Genomic DNA, 21,782 nt, shown 5'->3' on the forward strand with positions numbered 1-21,782 from the left:
CCTCAGGCAAAACACACCCGCAAAGGGAGTATATTAAGCATGTGACTTCCCTCCCACCCTCCCTTCAGAACCGACATCCTTATTTGTCCGCTTTTGTCCATCTTCGTATTTATCTTTCCGTGCCAACTCGTAGACTCTGGGCAGAATTCCCAAGCCTGATAGTGTTTCTTCGGCCATCGATTTGAATCCCAAGGAGCGTTGGCCTGGGAAGGTATGGCTCTCGGGTCCGTGGGAGCCGGCCACGGTGGTAGAAGGGGACCCGGGATTACCCGGGAGACGGAAAGTCGGGTCGTTCTCAGATGGAGGACTTTCAGGTCCTGGAGGGATGGGGGAGATTTTGGGCATGATGGTGTCTCTGGCCTGGGGTTGGGAGGTTCACCGTCCCCATCATGGAATCTCCTGTCGAGAGCGATGTCCGGAGCTCAAGCCTCAGACTGCAGGAGCAGCTGGAGGAAGCGGGGGGATTCTGTTCTGGCTACTCACTGCTCCCCTCGATGCCCTAGTCCCCACCCGGGGCACGGCGAGGCAGGGGCGAGGGACCACTAGGAGCTGTATACTATGATGTTACTTCTTGCCCTTGGTTTTTGTACTCATTCTGTCAATTGTATTGAGCCCTTACCATGCACAGGGCACTGTACTAAGCACTTGAGAGTCCAGTAGAAGAATATAACAGACACATTCCCCGCCCACAGTGAGCTTCCAGTCTTGGGGGGGGAGGCAGATATTGATCCGACCTGTGCCCTTCTGTGCTCGCCCATGGCAGGAATCCCCGGAGTTGAATCCCGAGGAGATGGAGAGCACGCATGTGATCCAGAAGCTGGAGAGGACTATTGAGCACTTGAAGACAAAGCTAGCCCAACTGGAGCAGCAGCAGCAGCAGCCGCTGACGACCACCCCCTGCCCCTTAGAGTCCAGAGACCCCCCAGAAGGGGAAAGGGACCACCCGGAGGGAGATCCCGGCCGGCCGGAGCCCCACGGGGCCGAGGAGCCCATTCTGGCCCAGAGGATTTTCCGGGCGCAGTCGGTGCAGACATCCCCCACCGAAGAGATGCCCCCCGGCCCTCTCCCGCCGGCCCCCCAGACCACGTTTTGCTCGGAGATCTCCCTGATCGTGTCCCCCAGGTTGATATCGGTGCAACTGAACGCCAGCCAGCCCCCACCGCCCCCCGGACTCCCGGCTTCCTCTCTGACTGAGGACGGGCCTAGCCCGGCCCAGCCGGCTTCGTGGCCTGCTCCCTTTCCTCCCGTGGCTTCCCCGGGCCTCGTTCCTCCCCCTCCGCCCCTGCCGGGGACCACCTTGCCACCCCCGCCTCCTCCCCCTCCTCCTCCCCCCCTGCCGGGCACCACGATGCCACCGCCTCCCCCACCAGCCACCGTGATGCCACCGCCACCGCCCCCTCTTCCAGGCGCCATGATGCCACCCCCTCCTCCCCCTCTGCCAGGTACCATGATGCCACTGCCACCCCCTCCGCCCCCTCTGCCAGGTGCCACGGTGCCACCACCACCGCCGCCCCCTCTGCCAGGTGCCACGGTGCCACCGCCACCCCTTGCACCCCCTCTTCCAGGTGCCATGGTGCCACTGCCACCCCCTGCGCCCCCTCTGCCAGGTGCCACAGTGCCACCGCCACCCCCTGCGCCTCCTCTGCCAGGTGCCATGGTACCACCGCCCCCCCCCTGCACCCCCTCTGCCAGGCACCATGATGCCACCACCACCACCCCCTCTTCCAGGTGCCATGATGCCACCTCCGCCCCCCCCTCCACCCCCTCTTCCAGGTGCCATGATGCCACCTCCGCCCCCCCCTCCACCCCCTCTTCCAGGTGCCATGATGCCACCTCCACCTCCCCCTCCGCCCCCTCTGCCAGGCACCATGTTGCCACCTCCCCCTGCCCCACCGTTGCCCAATATGGTGATACCCCCATCCCCTCATTTGCCCCCTCCAGGAATGCCGCCCCCACCCCCTCTGCCCGGCCTGGGGGTACCTCCTCCCCCGCCCCCTCCGCTCCCCGGAGCCGGCCCGCCGGCCCAGGGCCCAGGTCCGCCCCCGTGTCCGCCGCTCCAGCCAGGAGGCCTCCTCCCCCCGCCGCTGCCTGCCGGCCTGTTGGCCGTGGGGATGAGCCAGGAGAAAGGGCACCGGAAGCAAGCCATCGAACCCTGTCGACCCATGAAGCCACTCTACTGGACAAGGATTCAGCTCCACAGCAAAAGGTACAGGGCCGAAAACCCACCTCAGTGGGGAAGCGTGGCCTAGTGGGCAGAGCCCGGGCCTGGGACTCAGAAGGTCATGGGTTCTAATCCTCGCTCCACCACTTCACTCATTCAATCATATTTATTGAGCACTGTACTAAGCGCTTGGGAAAGTACCACGCAACAACAAACGGTGACGTTCCCCGCCCACAACGAGCTTACAGTCTAGAGCGTGGCTCGGTGGAAAGAGCCCGGGCTTGGGAGTCGGAGGTTGTGGGTTCTGATCTCGGCTCTTCCACTTGTCAGCTGTGTGACTTTGGACAAATCACTTCACTTCCCTGGGCCTCAGTTACCTCATCTATAAAATGGGGATTAAGATTGTGAGCCCCACATGGGACATGATGACCTTGTATCTACCCCAGTGCTTAGAACAGTGCTTGGCACATAGTAAGTGCTTAACAGATACCATCATTTTATTTGTTTGCGGTATGACCTCGGGGAAGTCATGTCATTTTTCTGGGTCTAAGTTCCTTCATCTGGAAAATTGAGACTGTGAGCCCCAGGTGGGACGGGGACTGTGTCCGACCCGATTTGCTCGTATCCACCCCAGTGCTTTGTCTGGCGCCTGGCGCAGAGTAATCACTTAGTAAATATCACAATCATTATTATTAAGTCATCCTTCAGGCTGGGGGCGGTGATGGGGAAGATACACATCTAGTACCTTGTTTCTTACTTGGTCTCTGGGCCATCTCGCTCTCTGATTCCGCTAACCTTCTTTCTCACTGGGCCTCCATCTCTCCTGTCTCATCACCAACCCCTGGCCCACATCCTGCCTCTGGCCTGGAATGCCCACTCTCCTCAGATCCCATAGACAACGACTCTTCCCTCACTTCAAAACCTTATTGAGGGCCCATCTCCTCCAAGAGGTCTTCCCTGACTAAGCCCCACTTTTCCCCATCTCCCACCCCCTTCTGCATCACCCCTGACTTGCTTCCTTTGCTCTTCTCCCTTCCCAGCCCCACAGCCCTTAAGTCCATATCTGTCATTTTATTTATTTGTATTGATGTCTGTCTCCCAGCCCCGCCATCTGGGCTGTGAGATCACTGTGGGCAGGGAATGTCACTGTTTATTGTTGTATTGTCGCTTCCCAAGAGCTTACTGCAGTGTTCTGCACACAGAAAGCTCTTAATAAATGCGATTGAGTGAATAAAGTGTGGATGAGGATGGTTTACCTTATTAGAGTCAGAAGGTCTTGGTTTTTAATTCCAGCTCTGCTATTTGTCTGCTGTGTGCCCATGGGCAAGCCCCTTCACTTCTCTGTGCCTCAGTTACCTCATCTGTAAAATGGGGATTGAGGCAGAGCACCCCATGTGGAACAGGGACTGTGTCCAACCCGTTTTGATTGTATCCAACCTGGCGCTTAAAACGGTGCTTGGCACATAGTGCAAAACAAATATCACTATTATTATTATAATTGTTGTTCTATTGGACTCTTCCAAGCACTTATTACATTGCTCTGCACACAGTAAGAGGTCAATAAATACTAATGAATGAATGAAATGCACACCCCCAGATCACAGCCCCATGATCTGTTTTGTTACACCCCCATTCTCCACGTTCAGAGTGGGGATTTCAGCCATATTTTTCCTATTCCCCCAGACCAATCAATCGTATTTATCGAGTGCTTACTGTATGCTGAGCATTGTACCTAGCGTCCACACATAGATCCCGATTTCAGCCATTTTTTCCCTACTTCCCCCAGCCCAGTCATATTTATCGAACGCTTATTGTATGCAGAGCACTGTACTAAGCACTTGGGAGAGGACAATACAGCAATAAGGTCGATGAGGGCAGGGAATGTGTCTGTTGTTGTACTCTCCAAAGTACTGAGTGCAGTGCTCTGCACACAGTAAGTGTTCAATAAATACGATTGAATGAATGAATAAACAGACACATTCCCTGGTCCTCTCTCCACCTCCTTCTCCCCTAAATTTGCCTGAAACAAAGCTTCCAAACTCTTGGAATGTTTAGGAAGAGGCTTTGGCTGGTTTCTCTGCCTCTGACCAGCCCCACAATGTGCTATTTTTTTTTTTTTTTTCCTTTTGGACGATTTGGTACAAACAAAAATGAGGAGGAACCGCGAAATGAAACTCTTATTTGGAGGCCAGGAAGACCGTATCCCAGCAGCCAGTCCTTGTTTCCTGGCTCCAGGATGGCGGGTCGGTAGATGGGCCCTCCCGCAATGTCAGGGTGCCATTCGATCCTCCGAGTGGGGTTGGGGAGAAACCAGGACGGGGACACAAACTGACCTCTCTGTGGCTGGGATCTGGAAATAGCCAATGCAAGCTGGGTCTTATCTAGCTTGGCTCAGCAGAGCTCCAGAAATCTCTCAGTTGGAGCAAAGTTGCCTTTCTGCAGGGATCTTAGGTGCTTTAATAATAATGATAATAATAATTGTGATGTTTGTTAAGTGCCTACTATGTGCCCAGGCACTGTACTGAGCACTGGGGTGGATACAAGCTAGTCAGGTTGGACAAAGCCCATGTCCCACATGGGGCTCACAGTCTTTCCCCATTTTACAGATGAGGTAACTGAGGTCCAGAGAAGTGAAGTGGCTTCCTCAAGGTCACCCAGCCTACAGGGGGGCAGAACAGGGACTAGAACCTATGACCTTCCGATTGCCAGGCCTGCGCTCTAGCCACTAGGCCATGCTGCCATAGCCTTGCCTTCCTACCTGTCAGGAGACAGTGTTGAGGGAATACACCTTTTTCTTGGGATCCTTGGAAGCTCGTTGTGGGCAGGGAATGTGTCCATTTATTTTTCTATTTTACTCTCCCAAGCACTTAGTACAGTGCTCTCAACACAGTAAGTGCTCAATAAATAGGATTCCATGAATGACCCTTGACCCTTGACTCTCATAACACCATCACACCCACACATACCCAGTAGTTGTACCCACAGATGACACCACTGTTAAGGATTAGTAGCTAATTATTGTTGCCAATTTGTACTTCCCAAGCGCTTAGTACAGTGCTCTGCACACAGTAAGTGCTCAATAAATATGATTGAATGAATGAATTATTAAGTGTCTAGTACGGTGCTCTACAAATAGTAAGGGCTCAATAAAAGCCATTGGCTTTTTTGTTGTTGTTGTTTTTTCCCTAATGGACATGCCAGGGAGGGTTTATCAATCAAACGATGGTATTTATTGAGCACTTACAGGGTGCTGAACACTGTACTGAGCACTTGGGAGAGTAAGCTACAGCAGCAGAGTTGGGAGACACATTCCCTGACCAGAAGGAGCTTCTAGTATAGTGGGGGTTTATCAGATCCATCCGCGGACCAAGTTTTTATACCGGTGACCCCAGCTTGCAGTTGATTCCTTTTTTCCTATGAAGCACGTCGGCAACGAATGAAGGAGTGTAAAGTAGTGGATAGAGCATGGGTCTCAGAGTCAGAAAGAAGGTCACGGGTTCTAATCCAACGCATCAGTTGTCTGCTGTGAGCAGCACTGTTGGGTAGGGACCGTCTCTATATGTTGCCAACTTGTACTTCCCAAGCACTTAGTACAGTGCTCTGCACACAGTAAGCGCTCAATAAATATGATTGATGATGATGATGCTGTGTGACCTTGGGCAAGTGACTTCCCTTCTTCCTGCCTCAGTTCCCTCATCTGTAAAATGGTGATTGAGACTGTGAGCCCCATGTGGGACAGGGACTGTATCCAACCTGATTTGTTTGTATCCAGCCCAGCGCTCAGTTCAGTGCCTGGCACAGAGTAAGTGCTCAACAAATACCACAGTCAATATTATTAATGTATCAACAGAGGGAAAGACATCCCAGTATATTCCTCGGATAGAAATGGGGCCTTTTCGGAGTAATGAATCATTCCCGTCCTTTTGTCTATTTCTGGCATGACCTCGACCTCCTGGGTCCTCCTGCTTAACTCCAGAGATCCGAACACTTCCCTGATTTGGGAAAAGATCGAAGAACCGCCGATCGACTGGCATGAGTTTGAGGAGCTGTTTTCTAAAACGGCGGTGAAGGAGAGGAAGAAGCCGCTCTCCGACACCATCACCAAGTCCAAGACGAAGCAGGTGAGTGACGTTTCGGATCTCCGATCGCTCTCGGTGAGGTTACTGCCCACAGGGTCCGCCTTTCCGGGCCGGAGTCGGCGAGGCGGGAGCCTCCCACCGCCCCTTGGCTAAGATGCGGAAATGGTCAGTTTACCCTCACACCCGGCGGCTAGAAAAAGAAGGTTGCTTCTCCAGTGACGATCCGGATGTGAGAGGTAGGGTGAGCGGCCAAATGAGATTGAGATATTGGCGACACAGAGATGAGTGTGGGATTAGAGCCAGGATTAGAACCCAGGTCCTTCTGACTCCATCCTTGGTCTGAGAGGTGGGTTTCTTCTGAGGTTCCAGGGATCCTTCTGACCTGGCTGAGACCCCGAGGGTTTTGTGGCTCAGTGGAAAGAGTATGGGCTTTGGAGTCAGAGGCCATGGGTTCAAATCCCGGCTCCACCAATTGCCAGCTGTGTGACTTTGGGCAAGTCACTTAACTTCTCTGTGCCTCAGTTACTTCATCTGTAAAATGGGGATTAAAACAGTGAGCATCCCCCCTGGGACAACCTGATCACCTTGTAACCTCCCCAGCACTTAGAACAGTGCTTTGCACATAGTAAGAGCTTAACAAATGCCATTATTATTATTATTATTATTATTAGTAGTAGTAGTAGTAGTAGTATTGTGAAGGTAGAACCAAAACTGTAGGTGAAAAGTACAGAAAGAAGGGGACTCAGCACTTCCTACTGGATCGAACCCAGGCCTGGGAGTCAGAGGACCTGGGTTCTAATCCTGGGTCTGCCACTTGTCAGCTGGGTGATCCTGGACTTCTCTGAGCCTCAGTTACCTCATCTGAAGCAGCGAAGAAACAGCGTGGCTTAGTGGCAAGAACACAGGCTTGAGAGTCAGAGGATGTGGGTTCTAATCCCAGCTCCGCCACTAGTCTGCTGTGTGACCTTGGGCAAGTCACTTCACTTCTCTGGGCCTCACGTGGGACAAAATGGGGATTAAGACTGCGAGCCTCACATGGGACAACCTACTTTGTATCTACCCCAGCGCTTAGAACAGTGCCTGGCACATAGTGAGCGCTTAACAAATACCATCATTATTATTATTAACATGTCTTTTTTGGATGCACTTCAGAGAAGTGAGTGATTCAGTGCCTCTTTCCATTAGCTCAGACTACTTCTGCTATACTTACCTTGCCTAAAATGTCCTGAAGTTTTAGTCATATTAACTGGTATTCATATGGTGTTTTGATGTTCCCAAGTGCTTTTATGTCACTGATCTCATTTTGGATTCCCTTCATGCCTGGAAAGTGGAGAGGTAAGAAATCATTGTCCCCATTTTTAGGAGAGGTATTGGAGTGTACGCTCGCTATGGGCAGGGAACGTGTCTGATAATTCTGCTGTACTGGAATCTCCCAAGCAATTAATACAGTGCTCTGCGTATAGTAAGCACTCAATAAATACCATCAATGGATTGTTTAAAGCACTGCACTAAGGAGTTGGAAGAATCCAATAAAACAATAAACTGACACATTCGCTACCCACAACGAGCTTACATGCCAGTGGCCCGGCCCTGACAGACTTTTTTCTTTTTTTAATGGTATTTGCTAAACGCTTAAGCTCACTGTGGTCAGAAAATGTGTCTGTTTGTTGTTGTGTTGTACTCTCCCAAGTGCTTAGTACAGTGCTGTACACACAATAAGCTCTCAATAAATATGATTGAATGAGTGATTGAATGAATATGCCAGGCACCGTATTAGATACAAGCTAATAAGTTTGGACAGAATCCCTGTCACACTCGCGACTCACAGGCCTCTCCCCATTTTACAGATGAGGGAACTGAGGTCCAGAGAAGTGAAGTGACTTGTCCGAGGTCACACAGCCGACAAGTGGCAGAGCCAGGATTAGAATCCAGGTCCTTTTGACTCCCGTGGGGTCTGTCGAATAGGCCATACTGCAGAACCAGACAAGAATCAATCAGGGGTCTTTATTGAGCACTCACTGTGTGCAGAGCGCTGAACTAAGTGCTTGGGAGAGTACAGTAAAACAGAGTTGATAGAGACATTCCCTGCCCACAACTAGATTGCAGTCTAGAGAGAACCCAGGACTTCTGATTCCCAGTACCAGGTTCCACCTACAGAACCACTAGCTGGGCTTGCAACACGCTCATCACAGTGAGCTGCAAAATGGGCCTACAAGCCCAATGAGTGTTTTTATTTTTAATGGTATTTGTTAAGCGCTTACTATGTACCAGGTACTATATTAAGCGCTGGGGTATATACAAGCTAATCAGGTTGGACACTGTCCCTGTCCCACCTAGGACTCACAATTCATTCATTCAATCGTATTTATCGAGCGCTTACTGTGTGCAGAGCACTATACTAAGTGCTTGGAAAGTACAATTCAGCAATAAAGGGAGACAATCCCCGCCCACACCGGGTTTACAGTCTGTAAAATCCCCATTTTGCAGATGAGGTTACTGAGGCCAGAGAGGTGACATGATATGCCCAAGGTCACATGGCAGACACGTGGTGGAGCCGAGATTAGAACCCAGGTCCTTCTGACTCTCAGGCCCGTGCTCTAATCATTAGGCTACACGGCTTCTCGTGAGTTTTGTTTTTGGTTTTTTGGGGGTTGTTTTTTTTTTTCAATAAGCGTCTGCTCACCGGGCTGTGGAGAGTCCTATGTGTTTTGCTTATAATGAGGAGGTTTACCGAACTCCCTGGAAAATTTATGTGAACTAGTGCAATCAGAAAATAGTTTAAAATGACAATTTCCGATATATTTCAGGGTAGATCATAAACATTTGGAATTTTGGAACCGCTTGCCTGACATCTGCTTTTAATAGGAATACATTCCTTTTGCGAGCTTAAAACTGTATTTACATGAAAAGCCACATCAAAATGCAAGCTGCAATTAGAAAACAGGTTTGGGGGTTTCTGGATTAGTCTTAGAAGGTGAAGAAATATGATTCTTTTTTTTTTAAATAAAAAGCGGCCATGATCATTGTCTATAAATAAGACAGCACAGTCCGTCCAAATGCTAAAATCATAAATTCCAAGCCTTTCCTTATGTTTTCATTTCTACCTAATGAATTATCTTTATCCTTTCTTGCTGGATGGAAATAGTTCACAAGGAAGAGAGCGTCTTGGAAAAGATGGATTATGATTAGCGTTTTGAGGGGTGTAACTGGTACTAGAGAAATAACAGCAATATAGTATCTGGAGTGTTGACACCTAGCCTCAGTGCGTAGAACAGTGCTTAGTATGTATGAATGCTCAATAAATGGCATCATCATCATCATATTGTTTCTTGAGACTGTTAGGGTGTGCCTTGATGATAGAAATCTGTCTTGAATCAATGTTTGGAGGGTAAAATGGGGATGAAGACTGTGAGCCCCATGTGGGACAACCTGGTTACCTTGTATCTACGCCAGCACTTAGAACCGTGCTCAGCACGGTTAACAAATACCATCGTCATTATTATTATTATTAAAAGTATCCTGAGGGACAGCGAATGCAATCAGCCAGAAATCCCTACCCCTTCATAGCCAAAAGAGAATCATAACTTTCCCACCTTCAAAGCCTTAATAAAGTCATTTATCCTTCAAGTGGTCTTCCCTGTCCAAACCCTCATTTTTCTTACTCCTGCCTTGGGCCTGTAGCCTTTATTCATCCCCACCTTCAGCTCCATAGCTGAGGATTTTACAGCCTAAGGTGAATGATTCCTGGGAAATTAGGAATAAATGGTTTATCTTGTATTCATTCGGCGTTGGTGAAATTAAGACAGAACGGCTCCATTCTTTAGAATCAGCTGGGATTTTAGGGGGGAAAGGAGTCCTCCTACCCTAATGCAGCTGGGATTTTTCCATGTGTGTCTCTGCTTCTGTGTGTGTATGCTCGTGTTTGTGTGTCTCTGTCTCTCTAGCCTTAAAATATTCATAGTTAATTAAGGTAGGTATTAAGCACTCACTATGTGCCCAGATAATTCTATCGGCCACAATCTCGGTCGGGACGCAGAGTCTGAGGGAAAAGAGGTATTTGAACAGCATTTGGCAGCTGAGGAAATGTGATTTGCCTAAGGTCACACAGCAAGCAAGTGGCAGAGCCAGGACTAGAACTCGGTATCCTGATTCTTTCCATTGTTAGGCTGTCAATCAATCAGTGGTATTTATTGCTCATTCAAGCTCTCATCCTATCCTGTCTGGACTACTGCATCAGCCTTCTCTCTGATCTCCCATCCTCGTGTCTCTCCCCACTCCAATCCAGACTTCATGCTGCTGCCCGGATTGTCTTTGTCCAGAAACGCTCTGGGCATGTTACTCCCCTCCTCAAAAATCTCCAGTGGCTACCAATCAATCTGCGCATCAGGCAGAAACTCCTCACCCTCGGCTTCAAGGCTGTCCATCACCTCTCCCCCTCCTACCTCACCTCCCTTCTCTCCTTCTACAGCCCAGCCCGCACCCTCCGCTCCTCTGCCGCTAATCTCCTCACCGTGCCTCATTCTCGCCTGTCCCACCATCGACCCCCGGGCCTGGAATGCCCTCCCTCTGCCCATCCGCCAAGCTAGCTCTCTTCCTCCCTTCAAGGCCCTACTGAGAGCTCACCTCCTCCAGGAGGCCTTCCCAGACTGAGCCCCTTCCTTCCTCTCCCCCTCATCCCCCTCTCCATCCCCCCCCATCTTACCTCCTTCCCTTCCCCACAGCACCTGTATATATGTATATATGTTTGTACATATTTATTACTCTATTTATTTATTTATTTTACTTGTACATATCTATTCTACTTATTTTGTTAGTATGCTTGGTTTTGTTCTCTTTCTCCCCCTTCTAGACTGAGCGCCCACTGTTGGGTAGGGACTGTCTCTATCTGTTGCCAACTTGTACTTCCCAAGCACTTAGTACAGTGCTCTGCACACAGTAAGTGCTCAATAAATATGATTGATTGATTGAGAACTTACTATGTGCAGAGCACTGTTCCAAGTGCTTGGGGAGAGTACAATACAACAGGATTAGCTGACACATTCCCTGCCCATAATAAGCTTACCCTGTAGAGGGGTAGATGGACATTAATAGGAATATAGAGCTGGAAATTATTGTATTGTCTATATCCTCTACTAGATTCATTCATTCATTCAATCATATTTATTGAGCGCTTACTGTGTGCAGAGCACTGTACTAAACGCTTGGGAAGTACAAGTTGGCAGCATGTAGAGACGGTCCCTACCCAACAGTGGGCTCACAGTCTACAGCCCGTGTTTTATCCATTAGGCCACTGCTTGTCTAGGTGCCTCTTATCAGTTCCTCTAGATGATAAACTCTCTGCGGGCGAGGGCCGGGTCCACTGACTCATATCCTCCTCTCCCAAGGATACTGATTTGATACTGTACTGATACTTTACTGCACTATTTACTGATTACGGGAATTTTAGTCACTGAAAAAATTGGGGTACTCCAATACCTCCTAGCCAAGGGGTAGTCAAAGCAAATGATTAAAAAAAACCCCACTGAACAATTTAGAAAGAACCGCAAGAGTTGGACCAATTACACCCAAACCGGAGCAGGGGGAAAATGCTGGGAAATAAATTCTTACTCCACAGGAAATTTATTTTCACTTGGGGGAATAGGATGTATAGCAGCGTGGCTCAGTGCAAAGAGCACAGGCCTTGGAGTCAGAGGTCATGGGTTCAAATCCCGGCTCTGCCAACTGACAGCTGTGTGACTTTGGGCAAGTCACTCAACTTCTCTGTGCCTCAGTTACCTCATCTGTAAAATGGGAATTAAAACTTTGAGCCCTCCGTGGGACAACCTGATCACCTTGTAACCTCCCCAGTGCTTAGAACAATGCTTTGCACATAGTAAGCGCTTAACAAATACCATCATTATTATTATTATTATTACAGTGCCCTGCACACAGTGAGCGCTCAATAAATACCACTGATTCTGGGGGGTCGCTAGAATCCCACTCTCTGGCGGTCGGGGACTGGGGCATCTCCCCACAGCCGGTCGACGATCCTCGACTTCTCAACGTTGGCCAGCGCTCCCTGCCCCAGACCCAAGGAGTTTGGTAGTTTGTCTGAAGTTGTCAGATCTCCTAGAGATTTGATTAGCATTTTGTTGTTTCTCATTTTATTGGCGACTCCAGTCTGTAGCCTGTAGGCCTAGACAGCTGCTGGTAGATGGGTTTTTTCTTCTTTCAATTTTAATTGTGGGAATTGCTTTTAGGCACTTATGCTAATGGGCATGTTTAGTCAATTAGTCAACTATATTGTGTTTCTTTTAGAACCGCTGGATTTAGAGGCTGGGGGACTAGAGCAGTCCCTCTTTTCCTCCCCAACCTCCCTTTAAAACTAGTGTAAGTAAAATAATTGAAAATATTTTTTGAGGGGAAGGAGGGATCTGAAAAGACATAGTAAGTTACATAATGGGTCATGTGGAATGAGAAGTGGAGCCTTATTTCAGCAACACTTTCTCTGTGTTCTCCGTAGCCCGCAATCCAGAACTGAGACTTTCCAATGAGGCCGTTTTTAACACATCCTATTCCCCCAAGTGAAAATAAATTTCCTGTGGAGTAAGAATTTATTTCCCACCATTTTCCCCCTGCTCCAGTTTGGGTCTAATTGATCCAATGCATGTGGTTCTTTCTAAATTGTTTAGTGGGGTTTTTTTAATCATTTGCTTTGACTACCCCTTAGCTAGGAGGTATTGGAGTACCCCAATTTTTTCACTGAATACCATTCCCATAATCAGTAAGTAGTATTTGTGGAACGCCTTCTGCATGATAAGCATTGTGCTAAGTGCTTGGGAGAGTCCAGTGGGGATAAGAAGTCACAATCCTGACTCTCGGTCTAACGGGAGATCCGCAGACATGTATTATGTAAGCTCTTTCAGGGCAGGGATCATGTGTACCAACTCTATTGTATTATTTTCCTCTTCTAAGTGCTTTGTACAGTGCTCTGTGTGCAGTAAGCACTCAATAAATAAATATCACTGGTTGATGTCAATTGGTCATCTAACCAGTGGTGTTCTTTTTTTTTAATGGTATTTAAGCGCTCATTATGTGTCAAACACTGTTCTAAGCATTGGGGTAGCCACAAATGGATTATCATATATTCTAATTACAATATTATGATAATAAGAATGGTGTTTCTTAAGGTTGGGAAAAATCCCTGTCCCAAATGGGGCTCTAGGAGGGAGAACAGCTATCCCGATTTTACAGTTGAGGAAGTAGAGACACAGTTAAATGACCTTTCCAAAGTCACACAGCAAACAATTGGCAGAGCCAGGATTAGAACCCAGGTCCTTCTGATGCCCAGGCCCATGCTCCCTCCCTTCAGCTAAACAGACATCCTTAATAATAATAATAATAATAATAATAATGGCATTTATTAAGCGCTTACGACGTGCAAAGCACTGTTCTAAGTGCTGGGGAGGTTACAAGGTGATCAGGTTATCCCAAGGGGGGCTCACAGTCTTCACCCCTATTTTACAGATGAGGGAACTGAGGCACAGAGAAGTTAAGTGACTTGCCCAAAGTCACACAGCTGACAAGTGGCAGAGCCGGGATTTGAACCCATGACCTCTGACTCCAAAAACCGGGCTCTTTTCCACTGAGCCATGCTGCTTCTCTGTACACAGGAGGACTTCTGAGGGTCAAAGACCACTTCTAATTCCCACCTATGTTTTCTTGCCCAGTGCTTCAAACAGCACCCTGCTCTCTGTAAGCACTTAAAAAATTGTACACTCCCAAGTGCTTAGTACAGTACTCTGCACATGGTAAACTCTCAGTAAATACCACTGATTGTTCAGTGCTCTAAACACAGTAAGCGCTCAATAACTACGATTGGAGGAATGAATAATAAATACTATTATTGCTACAGAGAGTTTACAATCTAATGGGAGGAGAAGGAGTTTAGTGGAAAGAGGAGAGCAATATACAGGGCCATTTTATTGTGAGCATTCATTCAATCATATTTATTGAGCGCTTACTGTGTGCAGAGCACTGTACTAAGCACTTGGGAAGTACAAGTTGGCAACATATAGAGACGGTCCCTACCCAACAACGGGCTCACAGTCTAGAAGGGGGAGGCAGACGACAAAACAAAACATGTGGACAGGTGTCAACTGAGCAGTGAGAGAAAATTCCTTAAGTATCATCATTATCACTATGAAGGTGTTGGTTAAGCTCTTATAATGTGCCACGCACTGTTCTAAGCACAGGGGTAGGTACAAGTTTATCAGGCTGGATCCAGTCCCTGTCCCACATGGGGCTCACATCCTAAGTTGGTGAGAAAACAGATATTGAATCCCCATTTTACAGATGAGTTAACTGAAGGATAGAGAAGTGAAGTGACTTGCCCAAGGTCACACAGCCAACAAGTGTCAGTGCTGGGATTAGAACCTAGATTCTCTGGCTCCCAAGCCTGGGCTCTTCCCACGAGGCCACTATTTAGATTCTCAACGATAATAATAATTCTTACCTAGCCTTGTTCTTCCTGTTTGTCTTCTTTTTTTTTAATTTCTCTCCTCTTCTCAACAACAAAAATCCTTATTAATAATGAATAATAATAATCATTTTGGCACTTGTGTGCTTAACATGCCAAGTACTATATTAAACACTAGGGTAGAGGCAAGGAGATCAGTATTAGCCACTGAAAAGGAGCTTGATTTCTGCTCTCAGGCCACCAGCGTTTAGAACAGTGCTTTGCACATAGTAAGCGCTTAACAAATACCAACATTATTATTATTACTATGACCAGAAGAGAAAGATAATGCCAAGACCCAACCTCTAAACCCCGAGATCTGGAAATACAACAGGAATCCAAAGGTGCTATTCCCCAAGACATTGAAATTGTTATTAGCTCGTATCCACCCCAGTGCTAAATACAGTGCCAGACACCATGTAAGAACTCAACAGATACCATTAAAAAAAACCCCCAAAACTACCGAATATAAACCTGGAATCCCAATCGGCAGATTAGACTTGACTTCTCTTTTTTAGAAAGATACTATAGACGTGTCACGGATATGTACCTAAGTACTGTGGGGCTGGGTTGGGGGGAAGAAGAAAGGGAGCATATCAGGGCAATGCAGAAGAGAGTGGGAGATGAGGAAAGGAGGGCTTAGGGAAGCACTTACTATATGCCAGGTACTGTACTATGCGCTGGGGTAGATAGACAATAATCAGGGTGGACACCATCCCTGTCCCACAGAATAATAATAATTATAGTATTTAAGCGCTTCCTATGTTCCAGGCACTATACTAAGTGCTGGGATGAATGCAAGCAAATCTAAATCCCCATTTTACACACGAGGGAGCTGAGGCACAGAAAAGTGAAGTGGCTCGGCGTGGCTCGGTGTAAAGAGCTCGGCCTTTGGAGTCAGAGGTCATGGGTTCAAATCCCAGCTCCGTCAACTGTCAGCTGTGTGACTTTGGGCAAGTCAGTTAACTTCTCTGGGCCTCAGTTACCTCGTCTGTAAAATGGGGATTAAAAGCTGTGAGCCCCCCACCCCCCGGGACAACCTGATCACCTTGTAACTTCCCCAGTGCTTAGAACAGTGTGTTGCACATAGTAGGCACTTAACAAATACCATTATTATTATTATTATTATTATTATTATTATTATTATTATTATTATTATTGGAGCCAAGATCCTTCGACCTCCCAGGCCTGGGCTCTACCCACTAGGCCACACTTCTTCCTGAACGGTAACCTCTTGGCATTTTCAGGAAAGTGCTCAAAACGGTTCCACCCCCTCCATTCCCACGCAGCCCCCTGCCCGGCCACCTCACTGAAATCTGACCAGCCAAAGACCTTTAAGCTCGGCTGGGGTCGCCCTAAAATAAACTCCAGGAGAGCCCCTAGTTAGAACCAGGGGATCAGATTCACACATGATAAGAACCTGGCTGGACTGACCGAACCTTGGAAAATAGGAATCAAATTCAAAGAGCCTTTACACCAACTGGGAAAACCGTCCCTTTCAGTCAGTCATATTTCTTGAGCGCTTACCATGTGCAGAGCACTGTAGTAAGCCCTTGGGAGAGTACTAGACCACGATATAGCAGACACATTCCCTGCCCACAGTGAGTAGCAGTCTAGAGGAACTTTCTCCTCCTCTCCTCCCCCTGGCTCACCACTCACTTGTCTCTCCCACGGGACCAACGAGCAGCTTAGAGTTCTAGGGTTTGGGAAATTGAGAAAGAGCAAGGAAGGGCATCTGGGATTGTCTCTCTCTATTGCTGTATTGTACTTTCCAAGTGCTCAGTGCAGTGCTCTGCACACAGTAAGCGCTCAATTCATTCATTCAATCATATTTATTGAGTGCTTACTGTGTGCAGAGCACTGTACTAAGTGCTTGGGAAGTACAAGTTGTTTAAATACAATTGAATGAATGAATGAGTGAATTGGAGTTTCCTCCTGCCATTCTTCTTATTCTTTCTCCCATCTCTTTTTTTAATTGTATGTAATAATAATAATAATAATGGCATTTATTAAGCGCTTACTATGTGCAAAGCACTGTTTTTAGCACTGGGGAGGTTACAAGGTTATCAGGTTGTCCCACGTGGGGCTCACAATCTTAATCCCCGTTTTACAGATGAGGTAACTGAGGCCCAGAGAAGTGAAGTGACTTGCCCAAAGTCATACAGCTGACAATTGGCAGAGCTGAGATTTGAACCCATGATCTCTGACTCCAAAGCCCATGCTATTTCCACTGAGCCATACTGCTTCCCTGGCACTGCACTAGGTGCTAGATACAAGCTCATCAGGTTGGATATATGCCCACGTGGAACTCATTGTCTTAATCCCCATTTTACAAGTGAGGTAACTGAGGCCCAGTGACGTGACTTGCCCAAGGTTACGTAGCAGACAAGGGGTGGAGCCAGGATTAGAACCCAGGTCCTCTGACTCCGAGATCCATGCTCTTTCCACTAACCACACTGCTTCCCTTCCACCCTCTGTCCTAGAGGAAGAAAGGGATGGAGAGAGAGAGGTTTGGGTGTGAGTGGCGACAACAGGAATTGAACCCCAAGGAACACAGGGTGCCCCTCTATCTGTAACTCACTGTGGGCATAATAATAATAATGATGGTATTTATTAAGCACTTACTATGTGCAAAGCACTGTTCTAAGCACTGGGGAGGTTACAAGGTGATCTGGTTGTCCCCCATGGGGCTCACAATCTTCATCCCCATTTGACAGATGAGGGAACTGAGGCTCAGAGAAGTTAAGTGACTTGCCCAAAGTCACACAGCTGACAATTGGAGGAGTGGGCATTTGAACCCATGACCTTGTACTCCAAAGCCCGGGCTCTTTTCCACGGAGTCACGCTGCATGGAATATATCTAATAACTTTGTCATTTTATGCTTTCCCAAGTGCTTAGTGTGGTGCTCTGCAGACAGTAAGTGCTCAATAAATACCACTGATTGATTGTCACGGGCTCGGGAATTCTTAGACAAAGCGTGTTGTCAGGGAACTTATTTGAAGAGTGCCCATGGGGACAAGGCCAACCTATTCTCTGCAGGCAGGATTGAGGTTGATCTTGAAGGGGAAAAAAAAAGAGACCGTGAACTTCCAGGTTGGGGAGGACGGGAAGGCTAAACCGAACTTGGCAGTTTTGAGTCGGGACCCCGCTGTTTGTCCTGACAAAGCAGTTGATCAGTAGAAGTTAAGGAACTCTATTGTTTGGTCTTTTTTTTATGGTATTAAGTGCTTACTATGTGTCAGGCGCTGTACTACGCTCAGTGGGAGATACAGGTTGGGAGCGTCAGGTTGGACACAATCCCTGTCCCGCATGGGGCTCACAATTATAATCCCCATTTTTCAGATGAGGTAACTGAGGCCCAGAGAAATGACTTGACTTCCCAAGGTTACCAGTGGACAAGTGGTGGGGCTGGGATTCATGACCAGACCTCTTGCCACTGGCTAAGAGAGAATGAGCCTGGGTTTAGTGTAGCACAGCTAGACGAAGCAGCTTTCAAGTTCAGTGACTTTCTATTCAAAACTAAGCTTATCCTGCCACATTCCACGCCGCAAGCGCATATGTGAATCAAAAAGTTTATCTGCTTAGTGGTGGTATTGATTAAGCACTTTGATTGATTAATCCCGGGCAAAGATTCTCGCTTCTCAGGACCCAGTCCCAGTCCCGCGTGAGGGTCACGGCTGAAGCGGCAAGAAACGCAGGCCGTTAATCCCCATTTTACAGATGAGGGATAGGGAGGCTCAGAGAGGTTGAGTGACTCACCCAAGGTCACACAGCAGGCTTGGGGCAGAGCCGGGATGAGAGCCCCGGTCTTTTGGCTTGTAGAAGGATGCTCTTCCCACTAGTACGTATCTGGTTCTTCCCTGTGGAGAGTAAGAAAGGTGTCTGGGATGGGAGGGGAATTGGTTGGGGGTGAAGGATACGTACTGAGGGTGTTTGCAGAGAGGGAGAAGTGTTAGCTTGATCAGTTTGATCTATGGCCGACCAAGGCCTCTAACCCAGGGAGGCTTTGTTTGAACCTCCTGCGTTTCATGGAACGCCTGTTTAGACTTCTGCGGTCTATCCTTCTGAAAGTGTTTTATTCTTTTTTTTTTCCTTTTCCCCTCATGAGAACCAGGAATGCTATTACCACAATTACAGATATTGTTTTGCTCTGTGACTTTGAGGGGCAGCTGGGTAAGATTATTTTATTATTTCTGTGATTGACCTAATTTAACTAAAAAGGAAAACACGGTCAACAATTTTGATAGCTGTTAAGGCGCCTGCCACTTCTGGTAATTTGATCTTAACTGGTTTTCTCTCCACACCCCTCCCTCCCCCTCCAAAAGCACGCATGCACACACACACACACACACACACACAGACACATACTCACACTCTCACTCCCCCAGTGTGTTTGTCATCTAACAGATTTAAAACAAAACCTGAAGCAGAGAGAAATCCCCTCTTGACCCAGTCCATCTCTGGGGCCGCGGGGCCACAGACGGGCACGGAATGACAAAAGGGCCATCCTCACAAAGCAGACTGCAAACCTCTTTGCACCATAGTCTGGGAAACATGGTGTGACTCTTCGGGGACTCTGGGCTGGAAGAACGACCTAGAAACCCCTGGTTCTTTGAGAGTCCCATGCTGAAGTGCAGGGGTCAACTCTGCTCACCCTGAGCCCTCTTACAGGAGTCTAGTTGTATGAGGTTAGCTGTTCGCCCAAGGCACTGGGCTCTGGCAGAAGCTGGGCAGAAGTGGCAAGCCTGCCTCGGGCCAAACTGGAACGATGTTTGTGGTGCACGTGAGTAGAAATAGTGTCGATAGACTTCATCGTATCGTTCTCTCCCAAGCGCTTAGTACAGGGCTCCACTTCTTTTATGGGGCTTGTTAAGGGCTTACTATGTGCTAGGCACTGTACTAAGCGCAGAAACAAGTTAATCAGGTTGGACCCAGTCCCTGTCCCACGTGGGGCTCACACTCTTAATTCCCATTTTACAGCTGATTTAACAGAGGCCCAGAGAATTCAAGTGACTTGCCCCAAGGTCACACAGCAGACGAGTGGTGGAGCTGGGATTAGAACCCAGGTCCTCCTGACTCCCAGGCGTATGTTCTATCCATTAGGCCATTCTGCTTCTCGTGGTGCAATATAATAGAGTTGGTAGATGAGTTCCTTGCCCACCACAAGCTTCGAGTCTAGAGGGGGAGACAGGCATGAATATAAATAAATTAAGGATAGGGTCCTAAGTGTTGTCGGGCTGAGGGTGTGAATAAAGGGAGCATGTCAGCCTCTTCCCCACACTCCCAGCCCTCTGGGGGTTTTGCACATCTGACATGAAATTGGCCACCTCCCAAGCAGGCGGTGTGTTAGCTGGGCCTGAGGGTCACAGGTTCTTTTTTTCCTGGACCCGAAAATAGCGCTGTTACATCCCTAGTCAGTCGTCATCCCAGAGCACGCATTAACACTTGTGTCCTCTCACTCTTTTTTGTTTTTGTCTCGAGCAGGTTGTCAAGTTGTTAAGCAACAAAAGATCCCAAGCGGTTGGAATATTAATGTCTAGCCTTCATTTAGATATGAAAGATATACAGCATGGTAAGTGTGAGAAAGATTCGAGCTTTGGAGTAGTAAACGTCGGGCTAAATGGCGTCAGGAGTCTTTGAAATGAAAAGTATTTCTCAGGATGGGCTTTCTCGATATAGAATTACCAGGACATTTTCCTCTGAGGGCAGCTCGATATTTTTCCAGCAACCGTCTTGCCAGGGCTGGGAAAGGCTTCGGGTGTTTTTGTTTTATGGTTTCTATAACTTCTGAGAGTCCAACGTCTGTCTGTCTCTCTTTCCCTCTCGCTCTCGGTATGACCAGCGGGAATTTTTGAAAAGGTCGGTGTAGCATACTCAGGCCACCTGAATACGTTTCCCCTCCCCTCGCCTCCCCAATTATGGACACCCCTCTGGGAGAAAACTAAATGGTCTTTTAGTTTGGGGTGCCAGCCCTGTAGAATATCTGCAGTAGACAGCATGTTCCTTGGCTTCATTCTATACAGCAAGAATGCATTGTTCTTTCAAATAACCATCACAGATGGTTTGAAATTCTTATTACCCACTCTATATTACTGCTGAGAATCCAGACACATGGAAGTAGTAATTTCATGTCTTTATTTTGTTTATTTATTTATTTATTTTTTGAAAAGCTTGCATCTTTAATTGGGCCTAAAAAAATTTGTTTTGGGGGTCTGGTATTGGTTGAACATTGATAATCTCCCCGGTTTTGCTACTTTCAATATTTTTAATGTGGTCCGTCTGGCTGACTGAAAGTTGTGACTGAGTGCGCTTCTCGCCCCCCTCCCACAAAGCCCCCTCCGGTAAATGAACCTCTCCCCTGCCTCCAGCCCCCGAGACCCCCACCAGTCAGGATCCACCAAGGGAGAAACCAGGCCCGAAGGTGAAAAGTGGAATCGACTTTATATTCCCAAACGTCCCTTCAGCCGCCCTGGGGCTTAGACTAGATTCGAAGCAGATTGAAGTGTCCAGCAGAGGATAAATATGGTTTCAAGTAGAGCGCAGACTTTATAAATCCTGAAAACATTTCCTCGCCTCATCTCCCTGCTCCCTGACTGTGGATCACGTTTTGCCAGGCGTAAACTAGTCTGTGAATTATCCATCAATAGCACAGGCCCGGCCCGCCCCGATCCGAGTAAACCCTTAATCACAATTTGCGTTTTTATGGAAGTTTTTTGACGGTGAGGCGATTTCCTTCCACCGCAGCCTTTCGGCGGGTAGAGTCACCGCTCAAGACCCCAGGGCTGGCGCCGAAGAGAGGTCGGTATTTCTGAAGCTGGCAGATGGCGCTCCGTTAAGTCACCGAGTGAAATCTGAAAACAATGATATGGTCCTTTCCTTCAGTCAAATATTCAGCTCGGTTTGAGTTAATAATGAGAACCTCATGAACCGAGGAGTCGGCCTGACATCTGCCTCTGCGGTGAAGCCAACGCGAGTTCATTGAAAATTTGCTCGCTTTACATGCAAACCCTTACAATAACATGGCGTGAGGATCGGTAGTTGAAG

General features: G+C 47.9%; 1 protein-coding gene across 1 annotated transcript in view; it reads left to right on the forward strand.

Annotated features, from left to right (window-relative positions):
* FMN2 (formin 2) overlaps window positions 1–21,782 on the forward strand; it is a 132,091-nt gene that overhangs the window by 34,704 nt on the left and 75,605 nt on the right. Inside the window, 4 exon segments of the mRNA XM_038761407.1 lie at window positions 764–1,668; window positions 1,670–2,206; window positions 6,138–6,282; window positions 20,223–20,310. Coding sequence (XP_038617335.1) covers window positions 764–1,668; window positions 1,670–2,206; window positions 6,138–6,282; window positions 20,223–20,310 — 1,675 coding nt within the window.

This window comes from Tachyglossus aculeatus, chromosome 19 (assembly GCF_015852505.1).
Source record: "Tachyglossus aculeatus isolate mTacAcu1 chromosome 19, mTacAcu1.pri, whole genome shotgun sequence".
Taxonomy (NCBI): domain Eukaryota; kingdom Metazoa; phylum Chordata; class Mammalia; order Monotremata; family Tachyglossidae; genus Tachyglossus; species Tachyglossus aculeatus.